This window comes from Colius striatus, chromosome Z (genome assembly GCF_028858725.1).
Source record: "Colius striatus isolate bColStr4 chromosome Z, bColStr4.1.hap1, whole genome shotgun sequence".
In the NCBI taxonomy this organism is placed as follows: Eukaryota; Metazoa; Chordata; class Aves; order Coliiformes; family Coliidae; genus Colius; species Colius striatus.
The window spans coordinates 4,694,128-4,711,394 of record NC_084790.1 but is presented as its reverse complement, the minus strand read 5'-3'; the positions used below and the strand labels follow the sequence as shown (position 1 = coordinate 4,711,394).

Sequence of the window (17,267 nt, the reverse complement as noted above, 5' to 3'; positions counted from 1 at the left end):
GCTGCCAGCAGCCCAGAGGGGTTACCCTGAAGTGCCTGGGGGGGTTTCTGTCCATCACCAAGGTGCTGCTGCCTGCCATTCCCAGAGCTGCTGCTCCTGTGTGAGATGTGCATCCTCTCCCATCCCACCCCGCTCCTGCAGCCTGGGGTTGCAGCAGCACTGTGCCAGGGCAGGGGCATCCCGGGGAATGGGGGGAGCATGTGCTGGGTGTGTGCAGGCAAGCGAGCACACCCTCAAATCCTCGCTGAGCTGCAAAGCTCCTCAGCCCTGGTTTGGGTTAAAGAGAATTAAAGTGCTTTCTCCTGCGGGGTGATAATCCCAGAGGCGGGGGCATGGCCAGGAAGGCTGCGTGGCTGCTCCTTGGGTGCTGCCCTCCACTCTCCTGTCACCATGTGCCCTGGGCCGGGTCCCACTGCCAGAGCATCCCCACCTTGCTGGGGAAGTGTGGGTGAGTGCAGGCAGCTACCTGCTCACAAAGGAGCTTGAGTCTTGGCTCCCTTCAAGGGTGCTGGCTCCCCAGGTGCCACCTGAGCTGACAGAGGGGCTGGTGGGACCCCCCTCCCCCATTGTCCCCCCCCCAGCACCCGCTGCAGGTGGGAGCAGGCAGCACCTTTGCCATATAAGGGCTGGAAACCGGTTATTGTCTCAACGCGGCTTTCTCCTCCCTCAAAATCCTATTAAAACCTCATTTTTCTGACCCAAATCTCAGCTCGCCGTTGGCGAGGGATTAATGTTTGCCTTTCCCATCTCTCCCCCTCTCCTCCCTCCCCGCAGCCCTGCGCCCTGCGCCCTGCCCGAGGAACCTCCTTCCCGCGTGATGCTGCAGGAGGGAGGTCGGGGCTGAGCCCAGCACGCCGTGGTGGCGGCGGGACCCGCAGCTGCCTGTCTCTCTGTCCCTGCCCGAAGCCTGACGTTATCCTCGCTGCGTGCCAAGGGCTGCGATGGTCTCGCTGGCAGCAACCCACAGCTGCAGCTGGTGGGGCCAGGACATGGTGGGATATGGAGGGGTGGGGTATGCGTGTGTGTGTCACCCCACAGCAGGGACCACCGAGTCCATCAGGGTGTCGGCAGGGTGGGAGAGCTCAGGGAGCAGCAGCTGGTTTTGGTGCAGAATCCGGCGGAGGCGGGCGAGGCACAGGCAGGGTTGCCCCGAGGGTGCACCTGGGAGCTTTCACACGACTCCGCTGTGCCTCAGTTTCCCCAGCAGGTTTGGCCGGGGGTGCGGGCAGGGAGGCTGTGTCACCACAGGGCCCTGCAGCTCGGCAGCGTGGCTGCGTGTGCCCGGGCCCGTGTGCCGGCAGCCGTGCCGGTGCATGCCGGGAGCGTGCTGCTGCCTTCCTTCCCCCTTGCTCCTGTTTGGCTGCGTATTTAGGACACTCCTGTGCAAAACACGAGTATTTTGGAAGGCGTCCAGGAGCGCTCGCATTCCTCGGGGTGGAATCTGCCCCCGCCAACGCCGCCTGACCTTTCCCGCTTTGGGCTGCGGGAACAATCCTGGGGCCCCAGCCTCCCCTCCACACTCCCCTTCCCCCCAGGGACTGGGAACCCCTTCTCCAGCCTCCCCCTGCTCCCCCCAGCCTCCTGGGGAAGCTCCTGCATGTTTGCTCAGCGCTGCCAGGAAAGGTGTGAGTGGAAGGGGGCAGGATGGGACTCGCCATCCTCGGGGCAGCTGATGCTGCTCCAGCTGCCTGGAGCCCCCCAGCTGGAGCCGTCCTGCTGGCTCAGGCTGCTCTCTGCCCCTTTCAGCTGGAAAGCAAAGCCCCCCTGGGTGCTGCTCTCTCCAACAGCTGTGGCAGCTCCATCTTGCTGCCTGCCATGACATGCCGGCAGCCCTGCCTGCTGCCTGTCCCCATGCCTGGGGTGGCAGAATGGGACTGCGTCTGGGGTGGCTGACCAAGTAGACTCTGGCACATGCACTGGGTGATGTTGGAGTGGATTGAGGAGGAAGGTGATGACAAGGATTTGGATCCCATATTTCACTATCCCTGTTTCTCCCCAGGCTGCTGGTGCATAGGCACTGGGGTGGTGTCATGGAGCGTGTTGGGAATGTGCAGCCAGGTCCCTGTGGACACAGCTGCCACCAAACCAGTCAAGGCAGACCTTTGATGGCACTTGGAGCAGGCACTGGGGTTGTTTTGGGGCAGAACAGTGGCACCTTGGCCAGGGTAGACAGTGGGGACACGTGGAATGACCCCCAGCATACAGGAGGTCCACCTGGCATTACATCTTGGTGCCAGCTCGGCTGGTGGCCGTGGAGGTGAGTGCGTGGCATCATACTGGTGGTCTGGCCCTGCTGATGGGATGGAAGGGGATGGAGGAGAGGAGGGGGCCAAGGCAAGCCGTGGCTGGCCCTGAGGCTGCGGGCTGCAATCCCAGCAATGCCCGGCATTTCCCCAGCGCGGCTGCACGTGCCTCTCCTCGGCCTCCAGCATGGCAGGAATGCAACACAGGACCCCTCTCGGACAGGGAGACAGGCAGCATGGGGGGAGGCAGGGCAGGGCAGGGGGCTGCTGCCCATCCACAGCCCACGCTCAGGTCAGGTGTCTATGGGTACTGGTCTCACCAAGGTGCGGTTTTCCTTATTCCTCCTGTTTTGGCTGCTGTGGGGAGCGGCTCAGGGGGCAGGAGGAGGATGCAGAGTGGGTTGAGGAAGGGTGATTTGTGGCCCTGGTGCAGTGGGAGTCCCCAGGCATCACTGATGAGAGTGGTTTGCTGTCCCTGCCCGTGGGCTCAACACTAGGGAGCTGGGATTGAGCCATGGGGGCTGGTGGCTCCATGCCCAGGGGACAAGAGGGACCCACTGCATCTGCAAGCAGTGGCATCCCTCAAAATGAGAGATGGGGTTGAGAGGGACTCTTGGTTTGGCTCCTGGTGGGAAGTGTCCTTGGGGACACTGCCTTTCGCCACAGGCACTGAGCAGGGGGGTCGTGGGGGCTGTGTCAGTCCCGGGGGGGCTATGGCAGCAGAGCTTGGGATTGGTTACATGTCTGCTGCATGAACTCTGCTCACTACTGGGGACAAGGAGAGGACCAGGGGTGTCTCAGAGACCCCTCTGTCGCCCCCCTTGCTTGAGCCCGCTGGTGGCTCATCTCCTGACCGAGCAGAGGGGATGCTTGCTGCAGGCTGTCCCCCTCCCTGCCCTGTGGAGAGCGGTCGGAGGAAGGAAGGAAGAGGCCGGGAGAAGGGAGAGGAGGAAGCGGGGAGGGTGGGATGCTGCCCGGGGTGATGGAGGAAGAAGGGGGTGGATGGAAAAACAAAAAAAGAAGAAAGAAAAAAGGGTAAGTCCGGGCAAACTGACATCGCAGGAGGCCGGGGCGGGGGGGGAGGGGGGGGGCGGTGGTGGGCTGGGCAGCTGAGCCCTGTCAGCAGCTGAGCCCCATCGCCAGCCCAGCCGGGACGTGTGGCTGCCCGCCCTCCCCTCCATCCATCCCGCCCTCCGTCCATCCCTCCCTCTCTCCCTCCATCCACCCACCCACCCACCCACTCATCCATCCCACCCTCTGCCGTCGCTGCACAGCGCGGGGGGCTGCTGTGGGCCGGGGCTGTGTTGCGGGTGCCCGAGCCATGCGAGACGGCGCGGCCGCCCCCCCGCCGGCCCCGGCGGCCGCCGCGCAGCCCACCGCGGGGGCCGGAGCCCGGCAACGAGGCGGCAAGCCCATGGCCGTGCCGGCTGCCGGCTGACAGCCCCGCACGCTTGCTGCGCCTCCGTCTGCCGAAGCCCGGCCCGGATCGCGGTCTCATGGTGGAGGAGAGCACGGGCAGAGGGGAGCGGGGGTCCCGGCGGGTGCTGCGGGGCTCCCCCCGGCTCCCCCCGGCCCCCAGCCCCGTGGCGGTGGTGAGCAAAGGGCTGTGGAGCGTGGAGCGAGCCGGCAAGGGCTGGTGCTTCGAGCGTGCCGTCGGGGTGGACTGCAGCCTGCCCGAGCCCCGCTGCGTCTGGCTGAGCAGCCTGCGCCGGCACGCAGCCGCCGCGGAGCACCGCCGGCCCCCGGGCGCCCGGGCCGGCCCCGTCCCCCCTCGCCGCCGGGTGAGAATGCCGACTGCCGCGGCTCGTTCGGGGCGGGGGGATGTTCCTCAGGGGATTGCGGGGGTCCCCTGCTGCAGGGGGGATTGGCAGAGCGTGGTGGGGGGCAGCGCTGGGGCTGTGACAGCTCCCCGGCAGCGGAGCGGCCCCTTTGTCCGCTCCCCACCGTGCTGGAGGAAGGGCTGGAGTCCAGGGGTGGGGGTCGGTGGCTGCGAAGGCACAGCTGTGCCCGGGTGGGTTGCTCCTGCTGCCCTGCTTGCTATGCCCGGCAGTGGGGGGATGGATCCTGCCCCACACTCCCCCGCCCCGGAGGGCGCTACGGGGTGCAGGGAAAACTCTCCTTTGTTCTGCAAGAGCAGGACAGTGGCAGGAGCTGCCTGTCCCGTTGTGTCCCCGTGGGTGGCAGGGGGTGCAGAGACCCCGTGACACCTGCACTGAGGGAGTAAGGCACCTCTCAGTCCTTAGGGCCAGCTGGGAACAGGCTGCATGCCCAGCCCTGTGCTGTCACAGGCACTTGCATAAGCCATTCTTGGAAGGGGCTCTTGCTTCTCCTTGGCAGGACAGGGACTTGGAGGAGCTGGGCTGAGGAGCAGGATGCAGCTGGGGGTTAACCTCCAGGCTGAGGTTAAAATAAAGCCAAAAAGCAAGGAGGTAACCGTCCTGCTGCGGGGAGGGGCTCAGGACACTGAGGACAAACAGCTGGGAGTGACAAATCAGTTGTCATCCTTGCTACTGAGGGAGCATCTGTGGGGCCATGAGCTAGTTTGGTGCCCAAGCCCACAGCTGGGGGTTTTGGAGCCCAAAAAACTCCAAGCTAGGGTGAGTAAAGAGGGAAACCGAGGCACAGCAATCCAGGATGGTTTGCTCTGCCCACCCTGCGAGAGTCCCCGTGGGTTGGAACACCACAACTCAAGACATCCCAGAGCCGTGGCCAGAACTCCGTCGCGCCTGTGACACAGACACGTCTCCATCCCTGCTGCCATTGGTGTCCTCACCGATGCTGCCCTCTCCAAGGCCTGTCTGTGCTGGTTAAAATCAGCAGGGCACATTCAGCTGTCAGCTTAAAAATAATCCAGCGAGCCGGCAGCCGACACAATGGAGGGCGCAGATGGGGGCAGGCACTGCGGTGCTTGTGTCCTCGGGCCGAGGGGATGGGGGGTCCCAGGGGAGTGTGGGGTGCCTGTTGCCATCTGGTTTTGCATCAGCAGTTGGGGTGTGTGTGGTACAGAGTGGGTTTGTGGGGGACTTTGTATGGTGCTGGTAGTGGGGTTTCTGGCTCTCCTGACAGTTGGAGCATTGTGTCTGTATGTTTTGGGGTATCCATGTTGTCCATGGGCACTGGAAGTCTTTGGGTTTGCTCTGGTGGTGATGGAGTGGGTCTGTGGGTGCTGTACAAGAGGAAACGGGCTCAAGTTGTTCTGGTGGAGGTTTAGATTGGAGATAAGGAGGAACTTTTTCACCAAGAGTGTTGCCAGCCCCTGTGCCAGGCTGCCCAGGGAGATGGGGCACTCCCCATCCCTGGAGGGATCCCAAAGCCATGGAGCTGAGGTGCTGAGGGCCAGGGGTTAGTGGTGGGCTGGGCAGGGTGAGGGCAGGGCTGGGACTCCATCAGCTTAAAGTTCTTTTCCAATCAAAATGATTCTGTGATTCTATTCTGTGCCAGGGTGGTGGCTCATGGGCTGCAGTGCCAGAGCTGTGCCCTCACCATGGGGACCCTGTCCCTATGGGGACGGGACCCCCAGCCCCATGTGCAGCTGGGCCCCGTGTGGGACGTGCTGGCTCTGGGGGTGCAGCCTGGCCCTGCTGAGCTGCCCTCAGATTTCCCTGCCGGCAGTGAAAAGGCCCACTCAGCACAGGCACAGACAAAGGCTTTTTGTGCCTCGTCCCTTTGTGTGTCTCTCCCTCCCCACTGCCCGTCCATCGCTTCAACCCAGACGGCGCCTGAATTTTAACACCCTCGCCCCGGGATGGGCTGACGCCGGCTGCCACAGCAGGGAAGGAGATGGCACTCTGGCACAGCCCCATCAGATCCCCTCCTGCCCTGTCTGTCCGTACCCACTTCTAGATTGTCTAAATGGGAGGTTTTAGTGGAGCTCAGTGCCACTGTGGCTCGGGGCAGTGCCCTCTGCTCCCTTCCGTGGGGCTGTTCCTGCCTCAGCCAGGCTGGCGCATGCACAGCCAGATGTGCAGCCAGATGTGCAACCACATCGCTCGCCAGGGAGTTGCTAAACCCTCGTGAACTCAGCCAAGGTGTCGGGATTCCTGCTGTCTCCTCAAGCTCCCTGCCCCGGTGCCAGCCGACTTGCTCGTGGCTGCTCTGGCTCTGCCACAGCCCCGTCCCCCCACTCCCAACAGCAGCACTGTGGGATGGAGCCGCGTCCCTCCTGGCCCCATCGCTGCTTCAGGCAGTGTCTGTTGCCAGAGCCTGATGCAGTGCCAGGTCCCTGCCCTGTCTCAGGAAGCATCACTCATCCAGCCACCTCCCGGGCGGCTCTTTCCGGCTTGCCCGAGGTTATTACCCGGCGTCATCGGAAGAGGACCTTTTGTCCCCGACATCCCCCATTTCTCCTTCCACCATGCTGCCTCCTGGGTCTCATCCAGACCCCCAGGCACAGATCATATCCCTCCCCTCCTTTATTTTTTCCCTTGCATCTTGTCGCAGAAGGTCCCACACGAGGAGTCTTGGGGGATGCTGGTGGGATGGTCTTCGGAGGCTGGAATTTTCTGCTGTGGGGACAGGAGTAGGGAAGGGGTTGTGAGAAGCAGAGCGGCTTTTCCAGCAGACTTCAGCCCCCAGCGTGGTGCTTTGGGTGGGCTGGTGGGCAACCAACTGTCTACATCCCTCCCCCAGAACTAACATCTTCCTCTTCATCCCCTACAGCCAACACCGGGCCGGAGAGATGGGGCATCCCCAAATGCCAACGTGCCCCCAGAGGGGCCCTTCCCCTGGGTGGGCCCAAAGACAGTGGTGCTGCGGAAGAGCTCGCAGGGGGGGTTTGGCTTCACCCTCCGCCACTTCATCGTCTACCCCCCAGAGTCAGCAGTGCACTCCACTGCTAAGGTAAGGCTGGGACCTGGCGGGCTGGGCTGAGTGGGGGAGGGCATAGAGACCCCTCAGGGCTGCCACAGTGGGGGTCTGAGGTGCTGTGGTTGGATGCAGGATGGGGTGGGCATCCTGGAGATGGAGGTGGGCAGGGAGCTGCACCATCCATCAGCTGCTTTGATGGGGTACCTGGGGCTGTGCTCACCCATGAGTGGCCTCGGGGTGGAGGAACCCGTGGAGCTGCTGGGAGATGTGCACTGAGCGAGGAGCAGTGAGGTGGACGCTCTCTGGAGGTGTCCCAGAGCCTTTGGGTGGAGAACACGTCTGGCTGCAGGAACGAAGGGGATCCCTCAGCTCTACACGAGGCTCCAGAACCCCTGAGAACAGCAGGAAAAGGCACTTCAGGACTCCTGAGGCCAGGGAGAGGCTTGGCACAGTGGGACGTTGCTCGAGCTGAAGTAAATCACACACGGCCACCACGAAGCTGGGCCTGGGAGCCATTCAGAGGATGCAATTTGAGCCCTTCATCTCAACCTTCCTCCTCTGAGCAGCATCAGCTTGTCCCCTCAGTGCTGGGAAGTGTCAGCAGGTCCTCACCCATCGTAGTGGGCACGTGCCCAGCCCCACTGGTGCTTGCTGTCTCCCAAGACCTGGTGGCTTCTTGGTTCAGCTATTGCCTGGACCCTTCCCAGGTACTGCCTTTGTGGGAAACCAACCCCCAGCTTGGCATTCACCTTCTGCACCCTCTGAACCCATCAAAAAGCCCCATCTGGGCAGCACCTTTTCCCTCTGTGATGACAAGACCCTGTGAAACCACCCAGCAGCTTCCAGTGTGGACCCAAAGATGATGACTCAGCTCTTCCACCTTGCCAGCTCCAAGCCCTCACGGTCTGAGTTGCCCTTTTCGTCCTGTTTCCTGCAGTGACAGTTTCATGCAGATGAAGGGAGAAGTGTCTGGGAGCTGCGTGGTCCATCGTGGCCCTTTCCCCACCCCAAATAGGAAGAGCTGAATGCTCCCATCACCCCCAGAGCCTCACAGCTGCCCCACAGTTCAGGCTGCCTCATGGCTCACTGCATTCCCCTCACAGGCAGGGAACTGTGGTGGGAAGTGAATCACAGGGTGAGGAGAAGCAACTTGCCTGAGTCCCCCACTCAGCATCCTGCTCCGTCACAGCACTTCTCCCAGCCTCTCCAAATCCTTCCTGCCTGCACTTTCCCACCCACACTGCGAACGTGGATCTGACCCTTCCTCATCAGAAAGCTCAGGCAGTGTGGCTGGGATGAGTGGAGGGTGAGGTGAATCAAGAACTGGCCGAGTGACAGAGCCCAGAGGGTGGTGATCAACGGCACAGAATGGAGTTGGAGGCCTGTGGCCAGTGGAGTTCCACAGGGATGGGTTCTGGGGCCAATCTTGTTCAACCACCTGGATGAGGTGACAGAGTGACCCTCAGCAAGTTCACTGGTGGCACCAAACTGGGAGGACTGGCTGATTCCCCAGAGGCTGTGCTGCCATTCAGTGATAATAAACTGACCATGAGCCAGCACCATGCCCTCGTGGGCAAGAAGCCAACGGCAGCCTGGGGGCATCGAGAGAGTGTGGGCAGCAGGTTGAGGGAGGTTCTGCTCCTCCTCTGCTCTGCCCTGCTGAGGCCTCATCTGGAGTCCTGTGTCCAGTTCTGGGCTCCCCAGCTCAAGAGGGACAGGGAACTGCTGGAGAGGCCAGTGCAGGGCCACCAAGATGATAAGGGGACTGGAACATCTTTCTTACAAGGAAAGGCTGCGTGACCTGGGGCTGTTTAGTCTGGAGAAGAGGAGACTGAGCGGGATCTCATTAATATTTGCAAATATCTAAATTGTGGATGTCAGGAGGTTGGGGCAGCACTTTGTTTCTATTGTATTGAGCAACAGGACAAGGAGTAATGGGATGAAGCTGGAACACAAAAAGTTGCATTTAAACATAAGAAGAAACTCTTTCACCGTGAGGGTGATGGAGCCCTGGCACAGGCTGCCCAGGAAGGGTGTGGAGGCTTCTTCCTCGGAGGTCATCATGACCTGCCTGGACATGTTCCTGTGCGACCTGATGTAGGTGGACCTGTTTCTGCAGGGGGTTGCACTATGTGATCTCTAAAGGTCCCTTCCAACCCCTACCCTTCTGTGATTCTATGATTCTTCCTCAGCAGCGTGACTCTGCAAAGGAGCTTTTGATGTGGGGATGATCCAGGCTGTTCTGAACCCCACTGACTTCCTTCCACCTCTCTGCTCTATTTTGGCATCCTCCACCAGTGAGGGATTGATCCTGCCCCGTGGTGCTGGACCCCACTAGGGTGGGAGCACATGGGACTGCGTGGGAAGGAGCCTGATCAGCGCCGGGAGGTGGAGATGCTCGTGGAAGGAGGTTGGGAATAGCTCCCGGCGCCCGTCTGAGCCGGAGCCGGTGCAGCAGGGTGCGGTGCCGCTGGCTCAGCACCCGCGGGTGCCGGCGGGCAGCCAGGTCCGGGGGCTGAGTTTCGGTGGGGTTGTGACTCAGCAGGGAGGGTGATGGCACAGCCACATTCACCGCACCGTGTTTTGGCACCGCCACGCCCAGCCTCGCCCCCCCAGCCCTTGGCAGTGGGGCTGTTGGGCTGCCCCGGAGGCTGGGAAGGGTTCTGAGGTGCTGCAGGGCAAGGAGGGGCAGGGAGAGGGACGAGTCCATGTCTCCAGGAGCTGCTGGTGTCCCCACGCTCCTGCCGTGGCACCGCGGCGGCCACTCGGTGTGCGGGCAATGGTGCGGACTGTGTGCCAAGGCCACGGGATGTGGCTTTTCCTTCTCACCATGGAGAGGTGCCTTCAGCCCCCTCCTCCTCCTCACTGGGAACGTCCCTGGGGATGGAGATTAGTCCCTTTTCAGCACCCCAGAGGGACCTGCCTGCTCTAGGGCCATTGGGGCTCTCTCCCCATCGCCCTTCACTGATATGGGACTGGGAGGGAGCTGGGAGACAGCAGGATCTGGAGTGAGCTTGTGGAGTGAGAAATCCTCTTCCAGGTGCCCTCTGTGGGGCTGAGCATCCTCGGGTGCTCTGTGGCAGCTGACTCTGGCAGTGTTGGGGGTTCAGCAGTGTGGCTGCAGCCCCACGTGGGTGACAGCGTCCTGTGCCTTACCCCAGCTTGGGCAGCCCCTCAAGCAGTGTGGCTCTGCTGGGGGGTCCCCACTGACGCGGTTCCCACCCCAAGGGACAGAGCTGTCTGGCTCCCAGTGCTGTCCCTTGCCCATGGCTGGGAAGGGGAGGACAAGACCCCTCTGCCATCCGTCCCTCAGTGCTCACTATCCCGTGGAGCAGAGGTGCTCTCCCCCAGGGACTCACTCCCTCTGCCAAATAATTGCAGGGCTAAATATAGCCCTGCTGGCAGCCAATGCCCCTCTGAGGATGCCTCTGCAAAGCCACCCCCTTCCCAGGGGTCTCCGCCACAGGGACCCACCGACTGGGTGCTGCGGTGGCACTGGCACCAGCAGCCACCTCTATCTGTCGTGGCTTGGCCCAGACAGCACACAAACACCACAAGAGCCTCTCACTCAGTGCCTCTATTCAACCCCACCCTCATTAGGATGGCAGAGGCCCCAGTGAAATGGGAGTAAAAGGATAAGCAAAGTCATTGTGGATTCAGATAAGGGCAGGGAGGATTCGCTGCCAATTATGGTTCTGGGCAAAACAGACTCAAGTACTCAACTTAGAGAGGAAGGTAGGAAAGTTTATTCTACTACCTAAAAGAAACAGAATGGAATAAAAGCAAAAAGGGAGCAGGGTGAGGAGAAAATTACACCCAGCACTTTAAGATCTCCCTCCCTCATCCCTCCTTTCTTCCCAGGCCCAGCTCACTGCTCCCCATATCTCAACCTCCTCCCCTCTCAACAGCTCAGGGGGGCAGGGAATGGGGGATGTGGTCAGTATCTCACAGATGGGCTCTGCCACTTCTGTCTGCTCAGATGAGGACAACTCCTGGCATTCTTTCCCTGCTCCAACACGGGGTTCCTCCCCCAGGACACAGTCCTTAAACTTCTCTGGTGTGGGTTGCTCCCAGCAGCTGCGGCTTCTGCCCATAAAGGGACCCTCACACGGGACACAGTCCTTGGGGAATATCTCTGGCGTGGATTCTTCACCACAGTTGCAGTTTCTGCAGTTACAGGGTCTCTCTCTTGGGACAAGGCTTCTTCTGGGCATATTTAATGAGCTGCTTTGTCGTGGGTTCCTCCCCACAGTTACAGCTCCTATGAGTACTGGGTCCCTTCCACAGGACATAGGCTGCTCCAGCCCCTGCCCCTGGCTCGGGTTTCTTAGCAGAATGAGTCTCTGCCTTTGATGTGGGGTCTTTAACAAAATGCAAACAAATCTCAGCTTCACCAGTCCTCTCTGTAGAATGCAGGGGAGTCTCTGCTCCAGCACACCTCCTCCTCTCTTTCCTCACTGACCTTGGAGTCCACGTGGTTGCCTCTCTCACTCTTCCCACTTCTTGCACCACCAGCAGATGAAGAAGAAGAAGGGACAGAAGAAGGAAGGAACAGGAAGAAGCCTCCTCTTCTGGCTGCTTCTTAAAAAGTGATCATGGAGGCATCTAATTGGCTCAGCCCCAGCAGTGGGTCTTTGCTGAGAACTGGGGAGAGTTTTGAGCAACTTCTTACAGGAGCCATCTTTACAGCCCCTTCCCCCTTACCAGAAGAGGCTGTCATGTCAAACCATGATACCATCCCTCCCCCAGGACCCAGCTGTGGAGGCTCAGGCTCTCCTCAGACAGTTTTGGTGGTCTGGGAGAAGGGTGAGGTCCCATCACAGGGCTGACTGGTCTCCTTCCTGCTCCCCTTGCCCCAAAACTGTCCCCTTCCCTGGCAGCTGGGTACAGGGGGCAGCAGGGTGTCCCACTCCCTGCCCGCTGGTTGGGCTGAGCGACTAGATCCAGTGGCAGGAGGTAATTTTATCCCGGGGTGGCAGAGGGCAGAGGGACATGCAGGGACTGCCATGCCTCTGGTCCCCTCCTGGTCACCCTGCCACAACTGCCCTGGCCCAGCCACCATATAAATGTATTTTCTTTTCTCTTGGCAGGAGGAGGAGAACGGGAACCGAGCAGGTGAGCACCGGCACCGTGACTCCATGGGGACCCCTCTGCGCAGGGGGGATGTTGCCACCTGCATTGGTGGGCACAGGGGTCTGGGAGACACAGTGTGGCTGGCACTGCCACCCTAAATGCTGACTGGCAGTGAGGTGGCATGCTTCTGTGCTTCTGTGGCATTTGGTGTGGCAGACGGGCTCGGTGTCCCCAAAGCCCCTGGGGTGTTTGCTGGACCTCGTGCCCCAGGGGTGTCTGTCCCGAGGCCGGAGGGGCTGCAGCGTGGCTGCCACTGTCCCCTGCCATGGGCAGCTTGTCTGAGCATGGGGCATTTGGGGACGGGGACACGTCCCTGCTCTCCTCCCGGCGCTGTGGGTGACGTGAGCGAATGTGAAGGTGTCAGAACGGATCGGCACGCCGGCAGCGTGACGAGGCACCGCGGCTGCAGGGCCTGGGGGATGTGGGGTGTGTGGGCAGCGGCAGCGGCCAGACCTGGCACCCGCTGCCCCGAGGGGGAAGCTAGGGGGACGCTGGCCTCGCTCACCGGGGGAGGTTGGCATCCCGTGTCAGCACCATCCATCTCTCTGCCATCCTTCCCCAGCCCACCCGCCCTCAGGTTTCTTGCAGCACCGCATGACTTTTGCTGTGGCAAAGGAGTGTGGCTGCAGCTGTGCTGGGAAACAGCTGTGGCTGGGGGAGGTGGGTCCCAGGGGCTGCCCTCAGAGTGGGGCTTTGTCCAGGGCAGGACCTGTGCCCCACAGGTCCTGGGTGTGCATGTGGGCTTGGGGAAGTGAGGAGGGTACTGCAGGGGCTGAGGAGGGTGCTGCAGGAGCTGCTTGGTGGGGGCTGGACCGGACTGTACCAGCAGCTCCCTGACACTGTGTTCCTGGGGAGCAGGTCCCCCCCGGAGCCGTCTGGAGCCCATGGACACCATCTTTGTGAAGAGCGTGCGGGAGGACGGGCCGGCGCACCAGGCTGGGCTGCGCACAGGTGAGCGGGGCAGCGGGGCTGGCAGGGACTGTGGGCCAGGGATGCCTCCAGGCTGCCGTGGGATGCATGTGTGGATCATTTTGGCTGGAAAAGCCCTTGAAGCTCCTGGAGTCCAAGCCCTGCCCTTACACTGCCCAGCCCTCAGCACCTCAGCTCCACGGCTTTGAGATCCCTCCAGGGCTGGGGACTCCCCCAGCTCGCTGGGCAGCCTGGGACAGGCTGACAAACCTCCCAGTTGCATTTTCCTGCATTCCTCCTTTTTTCCCGTTTCACTCTGCTTTCTGGCTCTGTGGAATCTGTGCTTTCTTGTCCCTGGCCTGGGAAGCTCAGAGCAACATTGGGCTATCCATGTGCTGGACAAACTTTGGGGTCTCCACAGCATCTCTTGGCCACATGGGACCTGTCTCTGGCCCTGGCAAAAGCTCTGTCTGTGTTCAACCAAGTGCCACCACCTCCCCCGTGAGCTGCAGTGACACTGTCTTCTCCCTTCGCTCTGCAGGGGACAGGCTGGTCAAGGTGAATGGGGAGAGCATCATTGGGAAAACCTACTCGCAGGTGATCGCGCTGATCCAGAACAGGTCAGTCTCCTTCCCAGGGCTGGGAGGAGCGTGGGGACGGGCAGAGCCGGGCAGGTGATGTGAAGGGGACACGTCGCAGCAGGCAGTACCCCCCTGGGTGTCACTGGAGCTGGCAGGAGCTGTGAGTCACTTGAGTGCCCGCAGGGGACTGGGGACAGGCAGCAGCCTGCTGGGACTGTTGCGTGGGGAAGGGAACGTTCATCTCCTTAGGGAGGATCTGTCTGAGCGTGAGGGGCTGGTGGGGACTTGACTCCATCCAGCCTGACCCCCTCTGTCCCCTCTCCCTGCAGTGACGATGTGCTCGAGCTCTCCATCATGCCCAAGGACGAGGACATCCTCCAGCTGGTGAGTTTGCCAGGAGGTGCCAGGGGCTTGACTTCCCCAGGGTGGCTTTCCTGGGCTGTGCCAGCAAACCTGGGCTGACTTGTCCCGGTCTGTCCTCCTCGCAGGGAGGTGGCCAAGTGCCCTTGTGCTGCTGGAGACACATGGGGACTTGTGGTGACTGTCCCTAGAGAAACAAAGGGTGCAGAAATGCTGGTAACAGGGGGTCTGGAGCAGGATGAATGGGGGACATGCCCCCATTTCTGGGGGAGATGTCCGTGAGCATAGCTGGAGGGAGAATTGCTCTGGGCCTCAGAAAGCTCTGTGGTGGCCCTGGGTGTGCAAGGGGCAAGGGGTGTGCATGTGGCTTTACCTCATGCTCTTCTGGTCTCAGCTGCTTCTAGGGTTCTCCCAACGGTGCCACTGCCGAAGCTGCGGGCACATACACCAGGCTTGGCTGTTAGGTGGCACCACTACTTGGCCTCAGCCTAGGGGACCTGCTGCCATTGGGCTGGGGGGTCTTACAGCCCTGGCAAGGTGGGAGTCTCACATCTGTGCCTGCCCCAGGCTCTGAGGATTCCCCAGGCAAGGAGTCAGAGACATGTGTGAAAAGTGAGAAGGGAGAGCCCGGCTGGCCAGCCATGCTGGGGTACTTTAGGAAGGAGGAGAGAGTGGCTGGGCACTGCATAGTGGTGGGGAGGGTGGAAGGGTTGGTGGTGGCAGCGACATCACTCAATGCTGGAGGGGCTCCATGGGAATGTGGGACCGGGGATATCTGCAATCAGCCCTGCCCAGCTCGCCTTGCTCGGGGGGTTTGCAGAGAGCATCTCCATGGTGGGAACAGGGGGGTTGTGGCCCTGATCCCCCACCATGACCCCCCACATTCCCCCGCAGGCATACTCACAGGATGCTTACCTGAAGGGCAACGAGCCGTACTGTGGCGGGGCGCAGAGCATCCCCGAGCCCCCTCCCATCTGCTACCCGCGGAAGACGTACCCCTTCCAGGCACGGGGCACCGAGCCCCCGCCATGCCCAGCGCCAGACCCCCGCGCCCACCGCCCCTCGGGCCCCTCATCCGGACCCAGCACCCGGAGCGAGGCTGGGGGCAGCCCCGCTCACCGCCCTGACGACCCGCAGCCTGGGGGTCTTCCCCTTCACCCCCCTACATCCCACCCCGGCTCCATCTCCCACACCGGCTGCCCCAGCAACGTCTTACCCTCTCTGCCTGACCGCCACGGGTTACCCCCAGCCGCCCCTTCCTGCTACGGGGTCCCCAAGCACTTCACGGAGCATCGGACTCACTGCGGCTTCAAGGAGAGTGTCGGGGGGCTGCCGGGACCCACGCGGCCCCCCCGGGAGGCAGCGGGCGGCCATCGGGCCCCCGGGCGGCAGGAATGCCAGCAGGCCCTGTCCCGCTGGTTCCGCAGCCAGGAGCCGCGGCGGAGCGCCTCGGAGGAGCGGCGGCACGCCATGCCGCCCCGCTACCGCAGCGTGTCCCAGGACCGGCTGGGGGGCTCGGCGGCGGCCCCCCGGGGCTGGCCACACAGCGCCTCGCACGACACCCTGCTACAGCCCTCCCGCGAGGGGTGGGCACCCCGCGCCCGCTCTGACCACTACCTGGGCAGGTACGGGCGCTCCATGGAGGCCCTGGAGCCCAGCGCCCTGCTCACCTCTCACCTCGACCGCTCTGCTTGGCCACCCGAGAAGCTGTGCCGGGCTACCGCCACCGCCGCCGCCGCCGCACAACCCATCCCGCACGGCTCCTTCGCGCCTTCCTCCTCCTCCTCGTCCTCGTCCTCGCGGGAGCAGGCGCCCGTGCAGAAGCACCCGTCACAGCCCAACCTGCAGAGCGCCGCGGATGATTCGGGCTACATCGGCTACCGGAGCTACAGCCCGTCGTTCCAGCGCCGCACCGGGCTGCTGCACGCCCTCTCCTTCCGTGACCCAGCCTTTGGGGGCTTGCCCACCTTCAGCATCTCGCAGCGCTCGGCTGCCCCGCTCTCGGAGAGGGTGGTCCCAGCCATCCCAGTGGCCACCGGGCCCCCCTCGGTCCCTGCAGCACCCAGGGAGCAGCGGCTGGAGAGCAGCCGGGCACCTGAGCAGCCAGAGGAACGGAGGGAAGAGGTGATTTTGCGGCAGAAGCCACCCACGGGACGCAAGATGCCCCCGCCGCCACGACAGATGAACTTTGTCTTCCCCGAGGGAGTGAAGGAGACAGACATTTGTGACCCCCTGCTGGCCGGTGGCAAAGGAGAGAGGCCAGTGACTGAGCGGCCGGGCCGGCGTGTGGCTCCCTTGGCAGCCCCCGAGGACTCGCTGGCCTCCATCCCCTTCATCGGTGAGTCAGGAGGGCTCTCTGTCTCACAGGGAGGGGTTTAGCAAGTCCTGTTCTGGGAAGGACGTGGTTTGGGGGATGAGGCATGTTGCATGGCCTTGGAGCATCTGTCTATGGCTAGTGCAGGGATCGGAAGGGGCTGCACCAGTAGCACCCAGTGTGCCCAGCAGGCGTTGGTGATGAGATGCCTGGGTTTGGGCTTGGGCAGCCTAATCCCTCCCTCTATTGTCCTGCTCCCCCTGCCCAGCCCCTGGTACTTTTTACTTGGCATAGCTGGGTGTGAACTTGAGCCCTGCATGCTCCTGTCCTGCTCTGAGGTGGGGATAGGGATATGTCCTGGATGACCTACTCCCTGTCTCACTTGAGACTCTTCTGTCCAGCCACCTCTGCTCTTGGGAAACAAAGTAGATCTGGGGGAGCTGCCATCTCTGCTCTCCCTCTACTCCTGCACCATGACCTGTCCCATCCCTGCTTCCAGAGAGGGGCTAGACGGGAGGAAGAGGATGGGGTGGGGATGGTGGGGAGGCACAGGTTTGCTCTGTGCAAAGGTCTGGGTGCTCTGGTGTCCCCCAGCCCAGCCTGGGCACCTGCAAACACACTCACTACTGGAAGCACTGGGGGGTCCCAGCATGGACTTCCCCACCCCATTCTACCCCAACCCCCCCTGCAATGCTGCTCACCCCTCTTGCAGATGAACCCACCAGCCCCAGCATCGACCTGAAGGCCAAGCATGTGCCTGCCTCCTCAGTGGTCTCTAGCGCCATGAACTCTGCGCCTGCCGTTGCCACCAGCCCCTCCTCGCCCACCTTTGCCTTTGCCCTGAACCGACACTACTCCCAGGACTGCAGTAAGTGCTAGTGGGGGTCACTAAGTGAATGGGGAGAGCAGGACAGGGAAGAG

General features: G+C 62.2%; 1 protein-coding gene across 2 annotated transcripts in view; it reads left to right on the top strand.

The window, feature by feature from the left end:
• The window catches only part of ARHGAP23 (Rho GTPase activating protein 23), a 37,688-nt gene that overhangs the window by 10,937 nt on the left and 9,484 nt on the right, over nucleotides 1-17,267 (top strand). For both annotated transcript variants that reach the window (XM_062018298.1, XM_062018297.1), the window contains exons 2-8: nucleotides 6,903-7,082; nucleotides 12,140-12,164; nucleotides 13,041-13,133; nucleotides 13,633-13,711; nucleotides 14,002-14,056; nucleotides 14,927-16,370; nucleotides 17,059-17,214. In XM_062018298.1, the coding sequence (XP_061874282.1) occupies nucleotides 6,903-7,082; nucleotides 12,140-12,164; nucleotides 13,041-13,133; nucleotides 13,633-13,711; nucleotides 14,002-14,056; nucleotides 14,927-16,370; nucleotides 17,059-17,214 (2,032 nt within the window). The remainder of the gene's footprint in view (nucleotides 1-6,902; nucleotides 7,083-12,139; nucleotides 12,165-13,040; nucleotides 13,134-13,632; nucleotides 13,712-14,001; nucleotides 14,057-14,926; nucleotides 16,371-17,058; nucleotides 17,215-17,267) is intronic.